This window comes from Mirounga leonina, unplaced genomic scaffold (assembly GCF_011800145.1).
Source record: "Mirounga leonina isolate KUSES-001 unplaced genomic scaffold, KU_Mleo_1.0 Mir_114, whole genome shotgun sequence".
Taxonomy (NCBI): Eukaryota; Metazoa; Chordata; class Mammalia; order Carnivora; family Phocidae; genus Mirounga; species Mirounga leonina.
Genome location: NW_023270265.1, coordinates 28,283,065 through 28,306,086, shown reverse-complemented (window position 1 = coordinate 28,306,086; position 23,022 = coordinate 28,283,065). Strand labels below are relative to the sequence as shown.

At 46.1% G+C, this 23,022-nt stretch overlaps 1 protein-coding gene across 2 annotated transcripts in view; it reads right to left on the bottom strand.

The window, feature by feature from the left end:
* The window catches only part of WBP1L (WW domain binding protein 1 like), a 58,264-nt gene that overhangs the window by 23,188 nt on the left and 12,054 nt on the right, over positions 1–23,022 (bottom strand). Inside the window, exon 1 of one of the 2 annotated variants that reach the window (XM_035028191.1) lies at positions 13,334–13,559. The exons of the other annotated variant lie outside the window; for it this stretch is intronic. Within the exon in view, the coding sequence (XP_034884082.1) occupies positions 13,334–13,360 (27 nt within the window). The 5' untranslated portion in view covers positions 13,361–13,559. Of the gene's footprint in view, positions 1–13,333; positions 13,560–23,022 lie in introns of those variants that run through there. 2 annotated transcript variants of the gene reach the window in all.

The window sequence follows — 23,022 nt, the reverse complement described above, 5'->3', positions numbered from 1 at the left end:
TTCTTTCTGATAAAGGGCAAGCCATTGCTAAGAAACTAACCCAGACACTGCTTTGTATGCACTGGGATCTTAGGAATCAATTTTTATGCTGTTTGGTTGAGTTCCGTAATTTTCCTGGAGGACAAGTAGGCTGGGCAGGTTCCCCTAAACAAGCCAATAAATCTAATCTGGTAAGATTCAGCCTCATCCCTCACATTTGATAGTACGTTTTACCTCCAAGGGCTCTAGCCTCCAGTTCCCTGGGCTAGAGAGCACCCAGTCTCCCCCTCTCTAGCTGCAAAGACTGGAGCCAGTAACACTGGAGAGAAGCCTAGAACCACTGTGGGCGGCAGCTGCTTCAAGATGTGGCCGCAGCGCACACTGTGGAAGGGGGGTCCTGGGGACCCCTGCTGTAGCAGCGGCAAGGGCCCACCGACTTCCGCCTATGAGGGTCTCATGGAACAATTCTGTCTGGGGACTCCCGAAGACTGGCACGCCCCAGTGGGTGAGGATGGCAACAGTGAATCGGAATGAATCATGGCATCTCACGAATAGTGAATTTGCCCCAAGGTAGCAAAGAACACACTTCGATAATAAATGGAACAAAATAGAGACGCGTTTCCTGAAGTGTGGTCCGTGGGCCCAAAAATCCCCTGGTGTATTTAAGAATATAGGTTAAGAACTTCCGGGGGTTCGGCTTATATATATTCAAGTTTGGGAACCACTGCCCTAGATTTATAAAAACGTACAATATACATAGTTCTTGGGGCGCCTGGGTGGCTCAGATGGTTAAGCGTCTGCCTTCGGCTCGGGTCATGATCCCAGGGTCCTGGGATCGAGCCCCACATAGGGCTCCTGGCTCAGCGAGGAGCCTGCTTCTTCCTCTCCCTCTGCCTCTCTCCCTGCTCATGCTTTCTCTCTCTCTCTCTCTCTGTATCTCTGTGTCTCAAATGAATAAATAAAAAAATAGATATATATACATAGTTCTTGCCTCTAAAAGTGGAATGGTCTAATATTCTTTTTCTAGAATCCCAAACACATCCCAAAAGTTACCCCCAAGAGTAGCCACTTAGAATCAAGGCCTATACAATCATTCATATGCTTTCTGCTTCACTCCATAAAAAAGTACATACAATAGATCATAAACATAAACTTTTTTTAAAAAAGTAACATGTCAGGTACACTCGTATCCACACCAGGACTGCTGCACTACAAACTGGATCCTCGTTAAATAGCCCCCAAACAGAGCAGCCAAAAAAGAAATTAAAATCCATTTCCTGTGTTGCTATTAGGAACCTGAATAACAAACTCAGAAAAAGCCACTTGACCCTGGTAGGAAAATCCCAGAACACAGATCAGAAGTTGCAACATATTCCATGGTTTTATTAAAGGCTACTTGTCGATGTCCTAGACATGCAGGCCTGTGGGGTCTTGCTGGCTGGAGCAGCTCAGGACATTGGGTTAATGTGCCATTCTTTCACCCCTAGACACTTAGAAGGAAAAGCAGTCCTGCCTCGAGGTATCCCCAGCAATCTTTTATCACTGGCCTCTTCTGCCACAGAATAAATGCACTGAGAAGTACGACATCTTCAGCAAGGGCTGATGCAGAGAGCTAAGGGGTGAGATATCAGCACTCAACAGAGCAGGTGGCACTCAGGCAGAGCAGGAGGGTGATCCAGCCAACTATCATGTGTTCATAGTTGGTCCCATGAGGGCAGGTTCTTTCCTTCCTACATTGTATCACTGCATCTCCTGCCTGAAAGCAGGGATTGCCAACTGGTGGCCCTCAGACCACAATGGGCCCTTAACTAACGAGTTCTATGTCCACATGGTAACTTTGTTTTTCAATTTTTAAAAACGATTTATTTATTTACTTATTTATTTATTTATTAGAGAGAGCAAGAGTGAGGGAGGGAGGGGGGCAGAGAGAGGGGGAGAGAGGAAATCCCAAGCAGACTCTCCGTCGAGTGTGGAGCCCGACGTGGGGCTCAATCCCAGACCCTGAGATCATGACCTGAGCCAAAATCAAGAGTCAGACACTTCACTGACTGAGCCACCCAGGTGCCCGTTTTTCAATTAAAAAAAAAAAAAATGGAATTAACGGGGGTACCTAGGTGGCGCAGTCAGTTAAGCCACTGACTCTTGGTTTCAGCTCAGGTCCTGATCTCAGGATTGTGCGATGGAGCCCCTCATGGGCTCTGCACTCAGTGCAGCATCTGCTTGACTCTCTCTCCCTCTCCCTCTGCCCCTCCCCTCCAATTACACCCCCTCTGTCTCTCTCTCTCTCTCTCTCTCAAATAAATAAATCTTTAAAAATAAAAATGGGGGCGCCTGGGTGGCTCAGTCGTTAAGCGTCTGCCTTCAGCTCAGGTCATGATCCCAGGATCCTGGGATCGAGCCCCGCATCGGGCTCCCTGCTCCGCGGGAGGCCTGCTTCTCCCTCTCCCACTCCCGCTGCTTGTGTTCCTGTTCTCGCTATCTCTGTCTCTGTCAAATAAATAAATAAAATCTTTAAAAAAAAAAAAATTAAAAAAAAAATAAAAATGGAATTAACGGTCAACTTTTTTAAAACCAGCGAAAACAGGTTTATTCAAGAATAGCGAATTACAATCCGAGACAAGCAAGCTGTGGCAGAACCACAGGCCAGTCCCTAGCGGTCAACATTTTCTTTCTTTCTTTTTTTTTTTTTTTTAAGGTTTTATTTATTTATTTATTTATTTGAGACAGAGAGAATGAGAGACAGAGAGCATGAGAGGGAGGAGGGTCAGAGGGAGAAGCAGACTCCCTGCCGAGCAGGGAGCCTGATGCGGGACTCGATCCAGGGACTCCAGGATCATGACCTGAGCCGAAGGCAGTCGCTTAACCAACTGAGCCACCCAGGCGCCCGCGGTCAACATTTTCAAATGAAAAGGAATCATACAGAAATCAGAGTTCCAGCTTCTCTTGCAAATTCCGGGCCCACATTCCCTTAGCAGCCTATCAGGCTGCTCACAGATGTACACGGGCTGTGGCTCCGCCTCAGCCTCCCCACAATCCCGGCTGTCCCCGAAGCCCATCTGCTTCACTCAAGCTGCCACTGCCTGGCTCCTGTGGGCATTTGATTAGCTCCTCCTGCTCTCAAGTGCAGTAATAGATGTTCATCCCCTCACCCTGAGGTTAAGGCATGCTGCAGAGACCCAAACATCAACAGCAGACATGAATTTTCCACACTGACGCTCGAGCAACACCTTGCACACGACACGGAAACAGAGACCTGGACAAAGAGGAGGGCCCCTCGGGGCGCCTGGGTGGCTCAGTTGGTTAAGCGACTGCCTTCGGCTCAGGTCATGATCCTGGAGTCCCGGGATCGAGTCCCGCATCAGGCTCCCTGCTTGGCAGGGAGCCTGCTTCTGCCTCTGACCCTCCTCCCTCTCATGTGCTCTCTCTCTCTCATTCTCTCTGTCTCAAATAAATAAATAAAATCTTTAAAAAAAAAAAAAAGAGGAGGGCCCCTCTGTGCCGCATGAGAGGAATATCTCTGGACAATCAGGAAAACCTCCTGCCACAACACTCAAGAGGCTGGAGAAAACCAAGTTCTTCCCAGTGATTGTGTTTATCAAGCATTCGGCTGGGCATTTTTACTTATGTTTCCCACACAGGAACCAAGGAAAGTAAGGCCCAGAGTGGCCACATAGCTAGAACAAGTTGTCTGGACCTAAAGCCCAAATTGTAGGGGAAAGTATTTAACGCTTAGGGGTTATCCTAAACTTTTAGGCTAGATGCTGACAGGCACAAAATGACAGATAAGATAGGGACTTTGCCTTTGAGGAACTTTGTAATAACCAAACTACTAGGTTAAAAAAAAAAAAATTGATGTTTCAGTTCTGGTTGCTGAAAACCTTCCTGAAATATTCAGGTTTATTGTGTGCCTTAATTAAGTACCATCTAATCAACAGGATTCTTCCTTTTTTTAACGACTTATAATGTGGCAAAGCCTCAGGGTCATAGTTTGGAGCAATGATGATATATACACAACACTCACATATAAAAGCAATATATATAAAACACACATTTATATAGGACTTTCGAGGTTTTCAAGCTTCTTTAATAGCCAGCCTCTCATCTGAGCCCAACACCCAGCACCTACAAGATGTCAGAAGGGCTACGACCCTCATCTTATAGATAAGGACCTGCCAGACTCGGGACTGTGGACACCCTGGCCTTCTGACTTCGGGATCAGTATTCTTTATATGACTGGGTTCTAGCTCATCAAAGTCTTTGCTAAATCTTGAAAATGGCTCTTGCTCAGATAAAATACTCACTTCTCTGTCCGGAAAGAGGTATGGCTTTCAAAGGTATCTGAAATATGGAAGGTACCAGTAGACTTATCACTGAGGTTCTTTAAAAGAGATTCACCACAGTTTCATTTGACAGAGAAGAGCACATGCGGGATCTCAGAGATCTTCCTTACTTTAAGCAAAATTCTAAATTTAACCCCATTTTTTCCTCAGCAGTTCCACCCCACTGCAGCAGGGTTTTGTTGGGAGCAAAAGAAATAATAATGGGACTTGTTTGTCTGCTGTCTGTCTAGAGACCAGTTCCAGAGATTTATTTCCAGTAAAAAGTTCGACAGTTTTCAAGGAAACTATTTACTTCTACCTGGGACAAAGTGTCACATTAAAAATGGTCTCCCTGGGCATGTGATGTAATGAGCACTGGGTGTTATATAAGACTGATGAATCACTGAACTCTACCTCTGAAAGTAATAATACACTATATGTTAATTAATTAAATTTAAATAAATTTTAAAAATAAAACATATTTTGTAGACAACAACAACAAACTCCAATATCTATACCACAGAAACTTACTAGCATGGCATTATGCAAAAATATGCTAGAAATGGAGTTACATATCAAAGATAATGCTCTTAATATTAAAAGTAGTGTTTTCCATCTGTCTTGTATTGGGATACATATATTTACTGTCAATAGCCTGCCTATAAATTAGGAAAATTACTAAGCTTATCACAAATTGATTGAATATTGCTAAATACTGGGGCACCTGGGTGGCTCAGTCAGTTAAGCGTCTGCCTTTGGCTCAGGTCATGATCCCAGGGTCCTGGAATTGAGCCCCGCATCAGGCTCCTTGCTCAGCTGGGAGCCTGCTTCTCCCTCTCCCTCTGCCCCTCCCCTCTCCCAGCTTGTGCTCTCTCTCTCTCTCAAATAAATAAATAAATCTTTAAAAATATAAATAAATAAATAAAGGTCTCCCTGGCAACAGATACAAGATTAAAAAAAAAAAAATCTTCAGAATGTACGTTCTGAACTCTAAGACCTACACTTAAAGATTAAAGGAGTGGCTCTCTACCACCACCACCACCCCCGCTCGTACCCTCTCTCTTTCATGCTGTCTCTCAAATAAGTAAATAAAAATCTTAAAAAAAAATAAAGATTAAAGGAGACACCTGATGACTTAGAAAAAGGGGAATTTACTATTTTATCAGAGATAGGCACAAAATAGACCCAAGTCCTAGCTATAGGCACTTGGCTTAAAATATGGCCTGTTATTGAAATAACTGTAGCCTTTTTGTTCTTTAAACTATAAAGTTATTTGGGCACTACTGAGATCCCATCCTTCTCAAAGTGGTTATCCAGATTATTACTATCCGGAGTAAGAGATAAAATACCAGTTCCAAAAGGGCTTGATCTTAGCTACTGGCCATAAAAAATTAACTCCATACCTGCCCTTGATACGACATAGGACCTGCTGATTAGGGGCAACCAAGATGTTAAGATTCTAAATCTCTGGGCAGGTAGTTAATACATATTGCTTGGAAAGCAGCAGGGAGAAGTACACCTATTTTCCCTGTATTCAAACATCTCAGTCCACTTTCCCTGAGGCCTGTGACTTCTGTGACTGCTCCCTAAGCAGACTGGACACACCATGCATCAGTAATGTCTAGCCATGAGTTTCCCTGCCTTGGCCCTACTGACACTTGGAGCCAGGTAATTCTTTGTGTAGGATCCCTGGCCTCTACACACTATTGCTGGTAGTGACACCCCACCCCCAGGTTACAATCAACAACACCCCAACACCGCCAAATGTCCCCCAGGTAGAGGGGGGAAATTGCCCGTAGTTTAGAACCGCTGTTCCAGCCAAACTGCGCTACACGATTTAGTGCAGAATCATGTTCTATCTGGTCTTGTTGCCTGATTGCCTCATGGGCCCCCCGACCATTCTGTAAATTCCCCAGGAGCAAGACTGATGTCAATCTCACAAGTGCACCTGCCCTAGCAAAGGATCAGACATGCAAAAATCTTCAGAAAAGTGCTGACGCCGCCGACTGACAGTCAAGGAACCCAAGGGGCTAGTCCTCTCCATGCTCCCTGTGCCGCTTAGCTACAACGAACAAGCAGTGGCATGAAGGGAGCCTCCAAGGCTGCGGAGATGTGATTTTGCATGACCGCTGAGAGACCTGCCCATTGGCTCTCTGGCCACGATAGGTTTACCGTCACCCAGCAATCGGAGTCCGGCCCATAAATCTAGAACCTGGAGACGGGGAAGTGATAGCACATTCTATTTTTGCTGGCAGCCTGCCATGGCCTATGCTGGGCCCCCCCACCACACTCCAGAGCCACACCCAGAGGAGTGGAAGGTCACAGGTGTGAATACACCACTGCCTACACATAACCAGGGATCTCCAAACCCCTGATGAAAACCATAGGATCAGATGGGCAGTATGCGAAACCAAGAATGAGACCATGTGTCACAGTGGAGTGGAAGAACTTGAGAACATTGTGTGTTAAGCAAGAGAACCAAACAATAAAAATTTCCTGGCCTCCTTGATGCAATGCCCAAGGGAACTTATGGCTTATGTGCAACACAGACCCAGCAAGCCCTACGGCACTTTCAGGAAAAGAAGTCACTATGTTATCCTCCAGCCATCCTCAAGGCATGTCTCCCTGTCTCCTGAAATGCATACAGCTTTCCCCTACTGCCCTTCCTCTCTGAGTAAAAGAACAAGATAGGTCAAGCAAGTCACCTCCCAGGACTGAATCACCATTTCCAGCAACCAGCAACCGATGCCCCATACAAGGTCCAGGATTCAAGTCTAGTTGAGCCCAGCCCAGAGAAGCAATGGCTAGAGGCTACAGAGGCACACAGAAATGGCTACTCACTGTTGCTACAAATTAGCAACAGAGTCCAGAAGTGCGAGGGAAGGAGAGTTAAGAAACTAGTATCTGGCCGCTAGGGAATTGGGGCAGAAAAAGAAATTTTCTAGCAGTTTTCAAAGTAGCCCCAAATTCTTGCTCCCTTGGACTAAAATTTACCTCTTCAAGGAAAAGGGGTGGGAGGGGGTGGGTCCAACTCGTGGGATATCACTGGAGGAAGTAAATGTTTTCTTTGGCTCCATCCTGGATAAAAGTTTCAAAATCACCAGATACAGTCTTCTTTTCCACTAAGTTACTGTCCAGTCCACTGGTTTCTCTTTGCTTTGATAACAGGAGTGTGATGAAAAACAAGCCACATTCCTCTACAAAAGCAGCTTCTTGCAACAGAGATGGTTGGGGGTTTAAAAATCCATCTGAGGGGCTCCTGCGTGGCTCAGTTGGTTGAGCATCCGACTCCTGATTTCGGCTCAGGGCCGTGAGATTGAGCCCCGTGTCAGGCGTCAGGCTCCGCACTGAGTGTGAATCCTGCTTGGGATTCTCTCTCCCTCCACCCCTCCCCCGCCTCATGCTGTGTCTCTCTTGCTCTAAAATAAATAAATAATAAATAAAATCTTTTTTAAAAAAATCCATCTGAAAAGGCCAAGATAAGAATCACCTCTTCCTACCTTTAGGGGACAGTAGGGAACTGAGGTGCTCCATGGAGCTGTCACTTACAAGATTTTTACACATCAGCGCCAATGAGGATTTTGGCTTCAACCTCTGGCAGTACAAACAAGTGTCACCTTGGTGTTTGCTGCGTTATACACAGACAGTTCCCTTCCAGGCAGGGTCTTGCTTAATTTGTCCCGAACCTTGTAGAGAGAGGCTAAGCACACACAAGGGCAGGTTATGTCGACTGGGACTCAGTACTTGGTTGTTGGCAGAGCGCAGGGCACACAGGGGTAAGGTCTGGCAGATTTGGGTGCAGGTACCATACCAAAGCAATATACAAGAGGAGGACAACACGATTCCCTCAGCCCCAGCCTCCGGTGCCACCATAGACACACATTAGTTGTGTGATACTAAAGAGAAAAACTTCCTGAGTTTGGGTTTCCTCACAACAGAAAGGAGCTAAGACCTCCTCCCTCATGGTGGCTGTCATGATGAAATAACAAATAACAAACAAACAAAATTATCACGTAATGTTGGCTAACATTCAGCAGGTTAGGGGTTAAGTTAGAAGTTGGCAAATTCCCTCTTCCCTCTCCCAAGTGATGGCTCCCATCCTGCACCTTTAGGCTGGCTTAGAACTGGGGCACTTTCAGTGTTGTCCTTGTGAGACCCTAAGACCTCTTATTAGGCCAGGGAATAGCTGGGGTTCAACATTCTGGTTGCCCTGTTACATTCAGCATCGGGCCAATCAAGGGCCTGTAGTACCAGCTCCCACTGTCTATAAACAGCCCCTTGGGCCAGGGGCCTCTGTCCATGACATATTCCAACACAGGCAGGAGCACCCCAGTTTTGCTGGAAACTACTCACTTCCAGTATCAAGGATCATCTCACTTCAGTGAGGACAATTTGGGGGAGAGTGGGCCCCTCCCATAGAGAAAGGCAACATTCTGAGATGCAAGATACAAATGATGATTGTCTTGATGGATCTATAGCCTAGACTCCATGGGCCAGCAGTTGCCATCAACTGGTCCTTCCACCCACCTGCGGTGCAACCACGGAGACTACTGGACTGTGGACGGGGCCACCTACAGAAAGCCCCCACACACACACCTGTGAATTCACAGCACCCTGTCCGTCTCAAATGGCACTCACCACCAGATCGTTCCAATTACCCTGAGCACTTACTTCCCCTACCTGACCATAAACCCCTTGAGGGCAGGGATAGAGTTTATGTCTCTTTGTATCTACAACATGCTTTGAATGGAATATGTGCACAATACCTTTTAGATATAGCATGTTAGTCCTAAGAATCCTCCTGCATTATGAAATCAATGCCTTCTGAATCAAACATGAAATAGAATTCATTCAAATCAGCAGACTAAGGATGTTCTGTTACCGTCTTATTCTCCGAAAGTCTGTTAGGTTTACAGGATGGATTCTCTCTTAACCATTAACTGGCCAGTTAATAAAGGGGTAAGATGCCCAACTCTGTGGGGTATCTAAACCCTGGTACACGGTACCATGCCCAGAAAGTTTGACAGGTGACTCTCTTAGGAAGTTTAGCTCCTCTAAGCACAAAAAGACTGCTCTTTAATCAACACTAGTTTCCAGTGAGCTGTCTTAACTGTCCTTTGCATGGAAGAACTAATACAGCCTAAAGCTTAACTGCCCTTTACAGACACTGAATTCATGCCACTGTCATAATCAGACTGAAGGGCCCTAATGCTTTCCTCCTTCTCTGTGTCACAAAGGACGCCACTGGTTGGTGAGCCAAAGTCCTTGTCTTGCTTCAGGCATACCTAGTACTGACTCACAGATGACAGTTTCCCTTCTCATCTACAGGAGAAAACAAAAACAACACTCCCAACCTGGTCTGTCTGGAATGCTCTTTCCCCAGATCATATGTCTGGTAAACTCCTACTCATCCTTCAAGACTCAGATCAGATATCACCTTCTCAAGAAAGCCTTTCATGCACACCACTCTCTACCCTCCCCTCAACCCTCACCCCCTTCACCCCCCCCCACCACCCCCGCACCTGACTGAGATGCTTTCCCACCCTCTGCTGTCCTAGGTCCTGGGCATTCCTGTTATAGGCAGTTATCAGGCAACTATTTCCATGCTACTAAACCTAGTGGAGCAGGGGGTGCTCTCAAATTGCCAGAAACTAGGTCAGTCAGAACCACCTGGGGAACTTCATAGAAATGCATGTTCTTGGGCTCTGGCCCCAGATCTACAAAATCTACATTGTCATCAGCCCCACTCCCAGGTGATTTTAATGCATTTTGAGAACCACTGCATTGGAGTATGAGCTCCTGGTAGGTTAAGGGTTTGTTTTTTTTAAATATTTTATTTATTCATTTGAGACACAGAGATACAGAGAGAGAGCATGAGCAGGGGGAGTGGCACAGGGAGAGGGAGAAGCAGGCTCCCCGCTGACCCTGGGATCATGACCTGAGCCGAAGGCAGATGCTTAACCATCTGAGCCACCCAGGCACCCCTTTGGTTTTTTTTAATCTTTATTTATCTTTGCATCCTTTGTGTCAGGTCCACATTCATTAAGTGTTCAAATCACCTTGTAGTGGCATTATTCAGTAGATGCTGCATGCATGAGAGTCTTCCACAGAGTAAATGCAAATGGGCACAAAGAGACCAGCAGTGTCTTAGCCGGAACCTGGGCCGCCTAGAAACAACCTTCAGATAATATGTCCCAATTAAAACAATGCTCTTCTCACACAGGCCTTGGGCAGAGCAGTCTAGGTAGTGAGAGAAACTCCAGGCTTTAGATTTAGATTTAGATTTAGAATCAAAAGACCAGGGTTTAAAAAGAAACAAGGGATGCCTGGGTGGCTCAGCCAGTTGAGCATCCAACTCCTGGTTTCAGCTCAGGTCACGATCTCAGAGTCGTGGGATCAAGCTCCATGTTGAGCTCCAGTCTCAGCTCAGAGTGTGCTGGAGATTATTGCTCTCTCCCTCTGCCCCTCCCCTGATCATGAGCCTGCTCTCTCTCTAAAATAAATAAATAAAATATTAAAAAAAAAAAAAAAAGAAAGAAAGAAAAGAGAAGAAAAATCAAAACTTCCATTACCATTTTCCTAGCTAGCTGAGCAACTCTGGGCAAACCGGCTTACCTCCTGTAAGCCTCAGCATGCACCTCTATAGAAATAGAATCGTACTACCACTTAAGACAGGGTTGTTATGTGGATTAAGAGAGAAAAAAAAGTATGAAAGTACAAATGTATTATGTATGATAAAGACCAATAGCATATATATTTTTGTCATTTTTTAAAAACAGAATTATCACCAAGTAATCTTTAGAAAGCTAGCTTTCCCATAGCTCCAGTAAAGAATGTAGTTACACTGTCAGACACAGAAATGCTAGAAATACACAAAATTATGTAACCAAAAACAGTCAAAGTTTTTATAGGCAAGGTCTGAATCACAGAGGGGTCTTCAAGAGGACTTCTAGTTCAACCTTCTACCAGGGATTTGTTCAGAAACAAGAGCTTTAGAGGTGCCTAGGTGGCTCAGATGGTTGCTTAACCATCCGATTCTTGGTTTCAGCTCAGGTCATGATCTCAGGGTCCTGAGATCAAGCCCCGCCTCAGGCTCTGCGCTCAACGTGAAGTCTGCTTAAGATTCTCCCTTTACCCCTCCACTCACCGCCCTCCGTCGCCCCTGCGTGCACACTCTCCCTCTCTCAAATAAATAAATAAAGCTTAAAAAAAAAAAAAGTAAAGAAGAGCTTAAGATTCCCCTGCTGTTGACCCTCTCAGATGCTCCCCAGAATGACCAACCCAGCCCTTCACTTGATCTATTGCATCCTCTCACTCAGCTGAGAGGAGGTGACTGGACATGGGCCCTCATCTTCTTGTCTCAATATACAAGATGACTAGCATATTGATATAGTAATCAACAGCCTCCCAACCCCCAGTCAGCTCACGCTGGTAGACCTGTCCACTCCACCCTCCACCTCTGGTCCTCAGACTTCTAGTTTCCCATACTCTTGCGGTCCTATGGGGTCTCACATCCCTTAGGGATGAGTACATAGAAATAATGGTTACATTTTTACTAAATGCCTATGCTCAGCCAGCCAAGGTGCTCATGTTTTAAATACACTCTTTTGTGAAAACCCCTCAATAACTCTTCCAGTAGGTTTTATTATTTTCATTTCAAAGATGAGGTTCAGAGCAGTTAAGTGGCCTGCCCAAGACCGTGGGGGAGCCGGGATTTGGACACAGGACTTTCTGGCTCCCCCGGCCTGCTCCTTCCACCTGATCACACAGTCTCCACCTCTCTCCCCCTGACATCTGACATACATGCATGGGATGCTTCATCCAGCTCATCTCCAATGCTGCTCAAAGTCCTCACCAGGGCTCACTCCGCCCACAGGTTAAAAGGACAGCCTTCCTTGGGGGATAGAGGAGGCGCTCGAATGCCCCCCACCCGCTGGCCTAACAGCTGCACCAAAGGCACACTGCAGATTAACAAGAGAACCGACAGTATGTATGGAGTGAGCTTTTCAGAGACACTGACTTTTAAAGAATTTGGGGCAATCCAAGGGAGATCTGCTCACCCAGCACTTTTCTAACAGTGAGACGAACCCAGCAGCCCCTAGCAGCGCCTCGCTAAGGCTTCTGGTTTGATCTCATCTGTGGCTATTCCTCACCCAGGAACAGGCAGCAGAGGGTGTGTGTCTGTCCCCACCCCCTCTTACAGCCACTGGTTACAGTTACACATTCCGATACAGACATGCCTCTCAGACCAAAGGGGGGTGGGGTGGCCAACTCTCAGAAGCCCTGGAACAAATAGTTGGCAACAGCTGTGTTCTCAGCAGACAGCAGTTGGTCTCTTGCTACTGTTTTCTCATTCCACACTAGGTTACGGACTATAATTTAGTGCCCCTACTTCAAACAGCAGTTCGTAAAGCAATCAAGACTCTGCCACAGGGGTCTGTTGGCTCTGAAAAATCTGTCAGGAACGCCAAAATGTGGCCAATCCCACTCCCATCCCTCTGAGATATCCAGGACGTCCCTGAGCCACACAGCCCTGACCGTGTACACGCCTACAAGGAGAAAAAGCCTCTGGGAGCCCTTCCCTCTAGAAGATCCCTCTCCCCCCAACGCAGACTCTCTTTAGAATGAGAGAACTGTTAAGAAATCTCTGCTAACTAACCAAATCAAAATGGAGAAGGAATAAAAGCAGTTTGGATCAAGAATCTAGTCTGCCTCTCCTCTTCCCCAGTCTCTCCCCTCAGCTGTTTCTTCTGTAAGGCTCTGGAAACAGCTTTATGGTATCTAATGGAAAATCAGAATGGACGGCCCCAGAGACCTCAGGGATGTAGGGGGTTAAGAACACGGTGGCTCTGGAAGTAAGGAGCAACTAGCACACAAGAAGAGAAGACTGGAAATTTCTGCATGGGAGCTGGCCTGCTCGAGCTGCGAGACATCTTTCTCAAAGGTTCCCTCCACCCAAAGCAGTAGTACAACAAAACAAGCTCCCACCCTTCTTCCCTGCCCAAACCCGATCCACGGATAGCCAGTTCAATTACCTGTCTAAGACCCAAAAGGAAAGGCATCCTGCAAGAGCATCGTCCACACTAACGTTTGGAACAAAGGGCTTTTAAAAAGTTAAGGTCTTGGAATGAGCATTTCCCCAGGTGGACCTGCGTGCTCCGCGGTCCCAGTTAACTGGCCTTCCTTAGCAAAGAAGAGAAAGTAAACAGAGTCCCGGGACCAGGCAGGCGCTCTCCCTCCTGCTGTCCTCGCTACTCCCCCCGCCTGGCTCCGACCCACCCCCACCTTCTCGTGACATATCTCAGACGCAGCAAAGCTCAAGCTGTCTGCCAAGGGGGAAATGACATCAGTTCAGGCACAGCAGAAAAAACTCCAGACAGCTGCTGTGGAATACTGAGGAGGATGTGCTGCAAACCCATGATGCCAGCCCAGGACCCTACCTAGCCCTGGAGCCTGAGACATCAGCTCCCCTCAGCTCTGAGCTGGCTCTGAGCATATAAATCAAATCCCTCCAGCTGAAAAGAGCCCCATTTCTCTGAATAAGGACTGGAGGCTAGAACTCCCAGGCTATTCTTTCTCCTCCTTGGGAAAAATAATCAAGCCCAGTGATTTGTCAGTTTCACAGAGACTTCTCTGCCCCCACTCCCACCAGAATCAGCACTCAGTAAATAACAGTTGTATTAAGCCTGGCTATCCCAACTTTCTCTGGGGATTGAGGCAGTTAGCAGGGAGGGCTTGGAGGCACCTTTCCCCCAGCCAAGGTAGGACGTGCCACCTCGGACGCTGACCTCTGGAGCCCTCGCTTCTACAGGAGAGTTTATATTTCATAAACAAACTGCGCATGCACAGGTGCCAACATCTTTCCTCACTTGTCTTACAAAAGGTACAACAAGTCCCACGGCAGCCTCCAAGTTGCCAGTAAAGCAGATCATCTATATTTAAACCAACTCTTGCTTCTGAAAAGTTCACCACCCTAGGTTCATCATGCTTTCTTCTCTAAGCTCAACTTATGGAGAAAATGGCTAACAGCAAGCTCTGCACAAGAAGCAAAGGCCCGGCGGCTGGCGGCTGGTGTAGGCCAGCTCTCCTCTGGCCACCCTTCCCTAAAAAACAGGTCTCGGCCTCTCTCCCCAGCCCTAAATCCTCCATCAAAGACAACACTCACAAAGAACAAAAGGTTCATGTTTGGATTTGTACTTGCAGAAATGACTCCTTTTGGAGGACTTTATAAATCCAAAGTTACTTTCTAGTAACTTCTGGGGCTAAAAATTGATTCTATTTTTCCACCACTCAAAGCAAGTGTATCTCCTCTTTTTATTTTCTGCAACAGTTTTCTTCCAGTGATATTCATCAAAGGCCTCCATGGGAGTGGCACAGTGCCGGGCATGACCCAGGTAAATCTGAAATGACTTGCAAATTAGTATCTCTCACCCCCACCTCGGACAATAAATTAGCCGCACACAACACTTACAGCATGGTGAGTTGCCAACAGTACTTTTCAATCATTAGTGAATCCAGCCAGACACACAATGTGCTTGCTGCAGGTCTCCCACTGATGGTCAAGGTCACACTGACTTTCCTGACAAGGAAATGAATGAGCCAAGCCAGCTGAGCCATTTCCTCGAGGGTCATGAAAAGAATGAACCTGAACCGCAGCCTCACTGCTACGGAGAGAGAGGGGGAGTGATGTGTAGAGAGCAGTAGCTTCTGCTGTTGCAGGTGTTTTGGGGTCAGGGGGCCATTCTTCAGCAAATATGTATTCTCAAGACGAGGCCACAGAGTCGATCCCATGCCTTGCTCTGCACAAGAAGCAAACACTCTCACCCACAGGCCAAATCAGCAGACAGGAGGACAGGAGACAGGCAGGCCCGGATATCAAGGCACAGTTTTCAACACCCTCCTTTCATTTCCTCAGTCCCCTGGCTATCGCTGACCACCACAAAACACATGCAGCATGATGACTTTTGTCGGCCAAACTGGAGGAAAGGGCATCTGCAGCCCTTCCTGGGCAACTCTGGTCTGAACTTACCTAATAAGACACAGTGGCACCTGCAAATCTCTGGAAAGAGTCCCAGGGCATAAGTGTACTTACCCATTCATTGCACACCTACTGAATGCCCACAGTGTGCCAGACACTGTTCCAGGTGCTGGGGACACTGCGATGAGCAAAACGCTCAAGGACCCCTGTTCTGATGGGTTATGGAAGCATTCCACATTTCTAAATAACACTCATCAGCAGTGATCTCTGAATAAGTGGAACTGCAGCAAAATTACTAGAAATCCAAAAATAATTTTGTAAAAGTTCAATCTAAATTATCAAAATTGCATCATAGGCTTCCCGATTTTCCCCTAATGAATCATCATCCTTTTATGGATGTAATTCAAAGCAGTGTTTCTAATCAGCAGCTGTCTACTTTTATCTTCTTATAAGATTATAAAATCCAAAAAAAAAATAGAATAAAATCCTGTGTACAAGGCAGCATTAAACTCAATGCATTACACCTAGCACAATATCACATACTCGAACAAAGTGTTTACTGATAATGACTTCGTTCTCACTAATCTTCTCCTTGACCCTCCCACCAACCCCTTGCTGACTAACCCTCATTGAGCCCTGAAATTTGGGGGAAGTGAGGAGAAAAAGAGACTGAACTGGCAAACATGGGCATCCTTAGGAAGAAAAGTTCACTTTTTGCCATGTGACCACAACCCAGTGACGAAGTAGTCAGCTTTGGGATTTCAGAGGCAAGATGATCATTAGCAATTTCTACTCATCTGAAAAAAAAAGGGGTCCTTTTATGTAAGTGACCCAGGCTCATACATGATAGACTAAAGGTAAGTCAAATCCTTCTACAAACAATTTTAGTCATCTGCCTGACAATGCAGAATTTAATTCAATGCTGAATTCACCAACTTAAAAAAAAAAAAGGAAGTCACACTATACCAGAATTAAGCAGGATTATGTTGTCAAAATGTCGCAGTTTAACAACTGTCTATGGGCCCAGGCAATGTCTGAGCCCCCCTTCCACTGACCCAGGCCCTTCCTCCCCAATTTAGAAACCCCCCCAAAGATAGTAATGCTGGATTCTGAATAACTTATTATTTAAGAAGACACACTATAACAGTGTATATGTTCATGGCTAAGAGAATTCATCCTTTCATTGTAGAATCTTTTGGCAATATCTTTCTAGGCACCCTATACATTTATAATCTTTAAATTCAGGGATGGAGGCGGGGAGAGTTATTTTTTCAGTACTGACAATGAGCCAGCTTCTGTGCTAAGAACTCCATTTAACCCACATTGTACTTAACATCACAACAAACTCATGATGTAGGTACTACCCCTGTTCAGTTGCAGAAACTGAAGCACATGGACACCTTGCCCCAGGTCACACAGCTAGCAATGGGAGAGCAAGGATACGAATAAAGCCTCTAGCTCCAGACTCTTTCCTTGACAGTAATACAGGTATCGTGGTATTAGACTAAAAGTTACCAATGGGGCAAACACCAGAACTGAGGGTTCAGCTGAACATGGAGCAGACATGCACATCTCTGGTCAGTGGCCCAGACCCTGTTTTAGAAGAATGCCACTTACACCAGCTCTGATAGTTGTATTCCGGAGCACAGCGGACAGGCCCTTGGGCCCCAGGATGCCCATTCTGACCCACTTTGGAGCCTGAGTTCTATGAGGTAAATGACTGGGAAAGCCCTAAAGTTCTCATCCGTTCTCAGCACACAACTGGTCTCCATGCAAGGAGCCAGCTGGAACAGAAGATCTTCCATGCCTTGGATCTCAGGTAACTGGTGAATTGTTCCCACACCATGTCATGGCGAGGTGAGGCTGGAATGAGACTAGGGCTGAGAGCTGGGGGTTTCTAATTTCACAATCAAGGAATGTGAAGAAAGGGTTTTGTCACAATAAGCCAACAACAGGCTTCTAGGATAGGAGACAATCTCCAGACCCAAGGCCGTTTTTACTAACAGGAGCTTTGGAGCAGAGACTGCTAGGCAGACACAGAACATCTAAAATGAGAGCTCTTTTATCTTTCTCAGGTTGGGCACAGGCACATTTAAATGCCTTCCAGTTTGGACTCAAATACAACACCGGGCGCCTGGGTGGCTCAGTTGGTTAAGCGACTGCCTTCGGCTCAGGTCATGATCCTGGAGTCCCGGGACCGAGTCCCACATCGGGCTCCCTGCTCGGCGGGGAGTCTGCTTCTCCCTCTGACCCTCCCCTCCTCATGCTCTCTCTCTCTCATTCTCTCTCTCTCTCAAATAAATAAATAAATAAATAATCTTTAAAAAAAAAAAAAAAAAAAAAAAACACCAAAAAACCCCAAACCAAACCAAACAACAACAACAAAAACCCAGAAGTGCAGATGAACTCCAAACCCCAAACCAAAGTGAGCACCACAAAAGTCAAACCAAGGCATCCTCATGTCACGAATGTGAGGCTGGGCATCAATAAAAGGATCCTGAAGTAATTATTTTTGGGGAATGCCATGGGAAGGATTCCAAACCCAAAACAAAGATTTGCAGAACTTTACCAAGTAGAAATGCTAAGGACTAATTAGCTGCCAGAAACCAAGAATATTAGCTTATCTGTGTCCTTGGGCTGGACAAAGGCAGACGTGTAGCAAGCCTGCCGAGACAAGAAAACACACCTTTCCTGGTTTCTGAATAGGACAAGGAGTTCTACAAGTCACACAGAGCTGGTGGGGTGCCTGGAAGGGTATCTATGGATATAGGGGTACCTGGCTGGCTCAGTCGGTAGAGCACGCGACTCTTGATCTCGGGGTCGTGAGTCTGAGCCCCAAACTGAGCGTAGAGATTACTTAAAAACAAAAACCAAAAAAACCTACAACTGCTTTCCTACTCTTGAGTCTTCCAGGAAAGATGGCTGCGCAAACAGCCCTTAACTGTAGTATGTAATCACTTGCTAAACATCAAACAATATATTTCAGAGAGGGAGTACTCTAATATATGTTGGTACCTCACTCCTTACAGGTGAAAACCCGGAAGCTTCGGTGAAGTTAGGTAACTCATTCAAGGGCACACACCTAGTAGGCAGTGGGGCCGGCACTTCAATCAGGCCTGTGTGACTCTAAAATGGCTCAAACAGGCATGGAAATGGTATTTCAATATTGTAATTGTCACTTCCCCTTCATCTGTGACCCAGAAAGTCACAGTCACATCCAGCCACCCAGGCTGTAGCATGAGGATGAGGAGGGTGCACTACTGGATGAATGAGTCTTGCCCTGGAGGATTTATTGACTTAATTGCCCAGTTAGGGAGAAAAGACAGCAGGTACCTAAACAAACAGAGGTACTCTATAATAAATGTAGGGGGGAGGAGTGGAGACAGTAACTGCAAGATGAGCTCCAAGAAGAGAGGCCGGTCAGGGGCAGAATGGCCAATGAAGGGGCGCCTGGGTGGCTCAGATGGTTAAGCGTCTGCCTTCGGCTCAGGTCATGATCCCAGGGTCCTGGGATCGAGTCTTGCATCGGGCTCCCTGCTAGGCGGGGAGCCTGCTTCTCCCTCTGCCTCTGCCTCTCTCTCTCTCTCTCTCTCTCTGACTCTCATGAATAAATAAATAAAACAGTTAAAAAAAAAAAAAAGAATGGCCAATGAAAACTGTATCAAAGGACAGGGACTAAAATAACATGGATGCTAAGGGTAGGAAGATGAGCATGGTAGGCAGAGCCAAGTAGAGCCCAAAGCATAAAGACAAGGACACGTGGGGCATCTGAGAAAGACACAAGATGAGGCACAGATGAGCTGGAGGGAGAAGGCAGAAGCCCCACACACTGAGTACCTCTGACCAGCACATTTGTTCTTTCTGATGACTAGGGGAGCACCATGAATAGCAAGGACAGGAATTTCTAGTTTACTTAGTATCTTAGGCTCTCTTTTTGCTTGTTTACATCTTGGAAGTTGCTCTTGTTCCACTCTGAGGGGTGGGGAAGGTGGAGGGAAGATACCTATTTCAAAGGTCTTTTAAATAGAGAGAGAGAGAAATAAAAGTAGCAGAAGGTGATGATGAAATCTCAAGACAATTCCTTTACGTAGTCAGGTTCTGACCCAGCTGTCTTGTCTGAGAAAAAGAGAAAACACACACACACACACACACACAAAAGTAGCAGAAGCTGAAACCAGTTTAACAACAGCTCCTTGAGGTTCCTAGCTTTCCTGCCCCCTAAAAAGAAAATCCTTCTGTGCTGACAATCAATCACTCCACAAATATTTATTACCTCCTGGGACAGCCATTTACTGCCTGCTCCAGAGAGCGCAGGGGTCTCTGAATCTCAGCGCAGACCGTGGGCTGTCCCTGAGTTAATGGGCTGCCACTGATCTGCAACTCTAGCTTTATCAAGTACAACAGCAGCCTTGTTTGTTTTTGTACCGAAATGCCAGGTTCGTTTTTTCCTGCCCTGAAAACAGTTCAACCCCCCACCAAACCGGCAAGGAGCCAAGAATTACATGACAATCAGCAAGCTCGGCTCAGGGGCGTCCCCTGACACTTTTCACGTCTCCTCCCCAGCTGCTCTCTAAACTGAAGATTGGAATAAGAACAAAAGGAGGGACGTGGGTCACACCCAGTACCTGACACACACTGCAATGTAACCAGGAAAGAGCACTAACTCCATTAGGGAAATTAGTCTTCAAGGTCTCCACTAAATCTGATTTCATCTCTCCCTTTTATTTCAACTTGGAGCAAGACAAGGAGAGACGTGATCCACTTCGGGTGGGAGCTCGGGTACAGTGGTGGCCGGCCGGCAGTAAGGGCTAACAGGAAGGTCATTTTATTAAAGGCACCTCAACTCTTGAGTCCCGGGAAGCAGCTCCAGGCCCTCTAGCTGCAATGCTGTAAGAGCAATTATTCACACTGTCCAGACAGAGACCATCTTGGTTGTGCTTTTATAGGAAAATCCACCCACTCTTTACGTGCTCATAAGCTCGGCAAAATGATTTCTTCTCAGGCCTAACTCTTCTAAAGTAGAAGCAACTTATGGGCAAGATGTCTAACTTTCACTTCTGTGTCCCTCACCTTACCAAGCAATGCCTTGCACAAAGTAGGCCCTCAAGAAAGGATAGAGAGATGTATGACTGTAAAAAGGAAGCCAATACAGCTGAATCCCCAGACAGTAGGGCAGGTGACATTTTTGTGGCCACAGAAACCCAAGAAACAACTAAGAGATCGGGAGAGCATCTGGATATTACTGGGAAACCCTCTGTGTGTCCCCATTATCTGTACACCTATAATTTCTCTGCTGAGGAGTTTAACGCATTTAAGCCATCTCAAAAGCAAAATTCCCTTACTCAAGGTAGGGATGCACTCTAACCCCATTAGTTTTTCGATTATGGGGACTAAGATGAAGCTGCTCCTGGTTTTGTCGCTGGTCACCAATTAACTCCATTAAGCAACACCTAGAAGTTGCCTTTTTTCTCTTTTTTTGCACAAAGGATTGTGAAACTTAATAAGGTCTAGCTGGAAACACAGCTCCTGGCACCATATCTTCCCTCATTTCCTGGATCCTATGTAAATCAAATATTACCTCTTCCCTCCTTCGGCTATTTGATAACCAATCTACTCCAGGTCTAAGAGTTCATGGTCAAAAGCACCAGAAGGAAACGTTAAGACAATTTATCCCTCCCATAAGTTGTAGGGGGTGGAAAAGCTTCTGGAACACACACATCCACACCCCCAAGTAAAATGATGACGAAGGGTGGTTAAACTGGAGAGGGCATCAGAGCAGATGAATTCTCTGCTCCTTTCATCATATAACTAAATCCTCTGCTCCTTTTGTCACATAATGCTCAACCGCAGGCCACATCTGAACCCGGTACCTGCAGGCAACACACATGACAGTGGTAAGTAAACCCTACTTCAAAACCACCTTGACCCAGGGCCCAAATCATGAACCACTAGAGTAAAGCAGAAGTAGTAGGCAGAGATATGCTACGATACAGGCCTAAAGCTTAGGGAGAGAAAAGCTAGAAGTGTCCTTGAGAAAGCACACACACCCCCGCCCCCCGCCATGGCAAGAAGGGAAGTCAGTGCAAGCCACTGGCCCTCCCTGAAAAAAAATCAGCAGGTACTCGTATCTTTGCACTTATATCCATTGTTCCGAAGCCTTCCACTTTATTCAAGATGCACATTCTGGGCAAGGCGTGCTCACTACTGCAGAAAAGGTAGAGCCAAGCAGTGAGAGAGACAATAAATCATCATCCTTGCAGAACTCAAGGTCTATAGACTACCTTCACATCCATTTTAGTTGCTCCTTTTATCAGCCGGTGACGGGGCTAGAAGTTTTTACTATCCCCACTTGCCAGACAATATAGTGAAGGTCCGAACATGTGCAGCGGCCTAGGACCAGACTTAGAGCTTCTGACAGAGGGACAGAGGTCTTCCCATGGAACCCCGGCGAGTGACACACACTAGACTCTCCCGGAGTGCTGGTATTCTCCCGTGCTACCACCTATCCTCAGGACCCTACAACAATTGCTTAGCTTCTCTGAGTTGGCTGGTTACTTCTATCAGCATCACCCAGAGACAACTCTGAGGCAGCCATTTCTGCAATAAGAGGCCCATGTGGTCAAAGAAGGCTGCCGTCTCCCTTGGGAGATTCACGACACATGTGCTTTTATAGGGAAGCCTCTGAGGAGTCTCACAGTTAAGAAGCCTGTTCAACCCAAAATCTCCTACATTTCAAACAGCACAGTCTTTCTTTCTTACTGAACATGTGTTCATGGCATCATTATCTCTACCGTGTCCGTCAGTCTCCAAACTCTAGGCTCCATTTCTCCCTCAGCAGCTTTGCTCATCTGCTGTGAACCCCCCAGTACTGTATCTTGAGGGCAGGTATGGTCAGCCAGGCACAGGATGGGGACACGTGGCTGATGCCCCTGAAGAGGGGAAAGAGGACAAAATACACTGACAGGTCTTCTCATTTTCTCAGGTTTCTCTGAACATTTGTGCAATCTCAGATAAGAATAGGATTTCCCCCCAAATTCTCCCTACGCTAGAAATTGAGGGTAAAAGTCCTAAGTTAATCTTTCACTTTACACACTGGGGAGAGGTTGGAAAGGGGTCTTGTCACTGGGGTGACAAGATGACAAAGAAAATTTGGGGGGCGGGGGTTGTTGTCATGTTTGAAACTCCACCACGAGACGTGGTCAAGGGAAAGAGAAAGCGGTAGCTGGAAGGGCACCTCTGACACTCACAGAACTGAGGTGTGTTCTTGGGGAGTAACTTTTTTTAAAGTAGCGGCACACTTAGTGAGGGTTACTTACTTACGAAAGCTGAAGAACTGTCATATATTAGCTGCATTTTCTAATGGTATTTTTACCTCTGGATCTAACTTAAGTTCTCACATGCAAGATCCTATAACATTAAGCAATTGTCCATTTTTTAGGGCATGATATGGTATGGTGGTTATGCTGAGGAACAAATTCTTTTATCTTTTAGAGATTCAAACGGAACTACTCATGGTTGAAATGATATGAAGTCTGCAGTCTTTTTCAAAATAACATCACTGGGCATGAATGGAAGTGAAAGTAGGTATAGACAAAAGAAGACAGCCCATGACAATAAATTGCTGAAGTTGGGTGACGGGGACTTGGGGGCTCATTACAGAGCCCTTGAAGGAACCAAGGAACACCAAAACCTCAAGTGACAAAAGAAAAAAATAGATAAACTGGACTTCCCCCAAATGAAAAACAA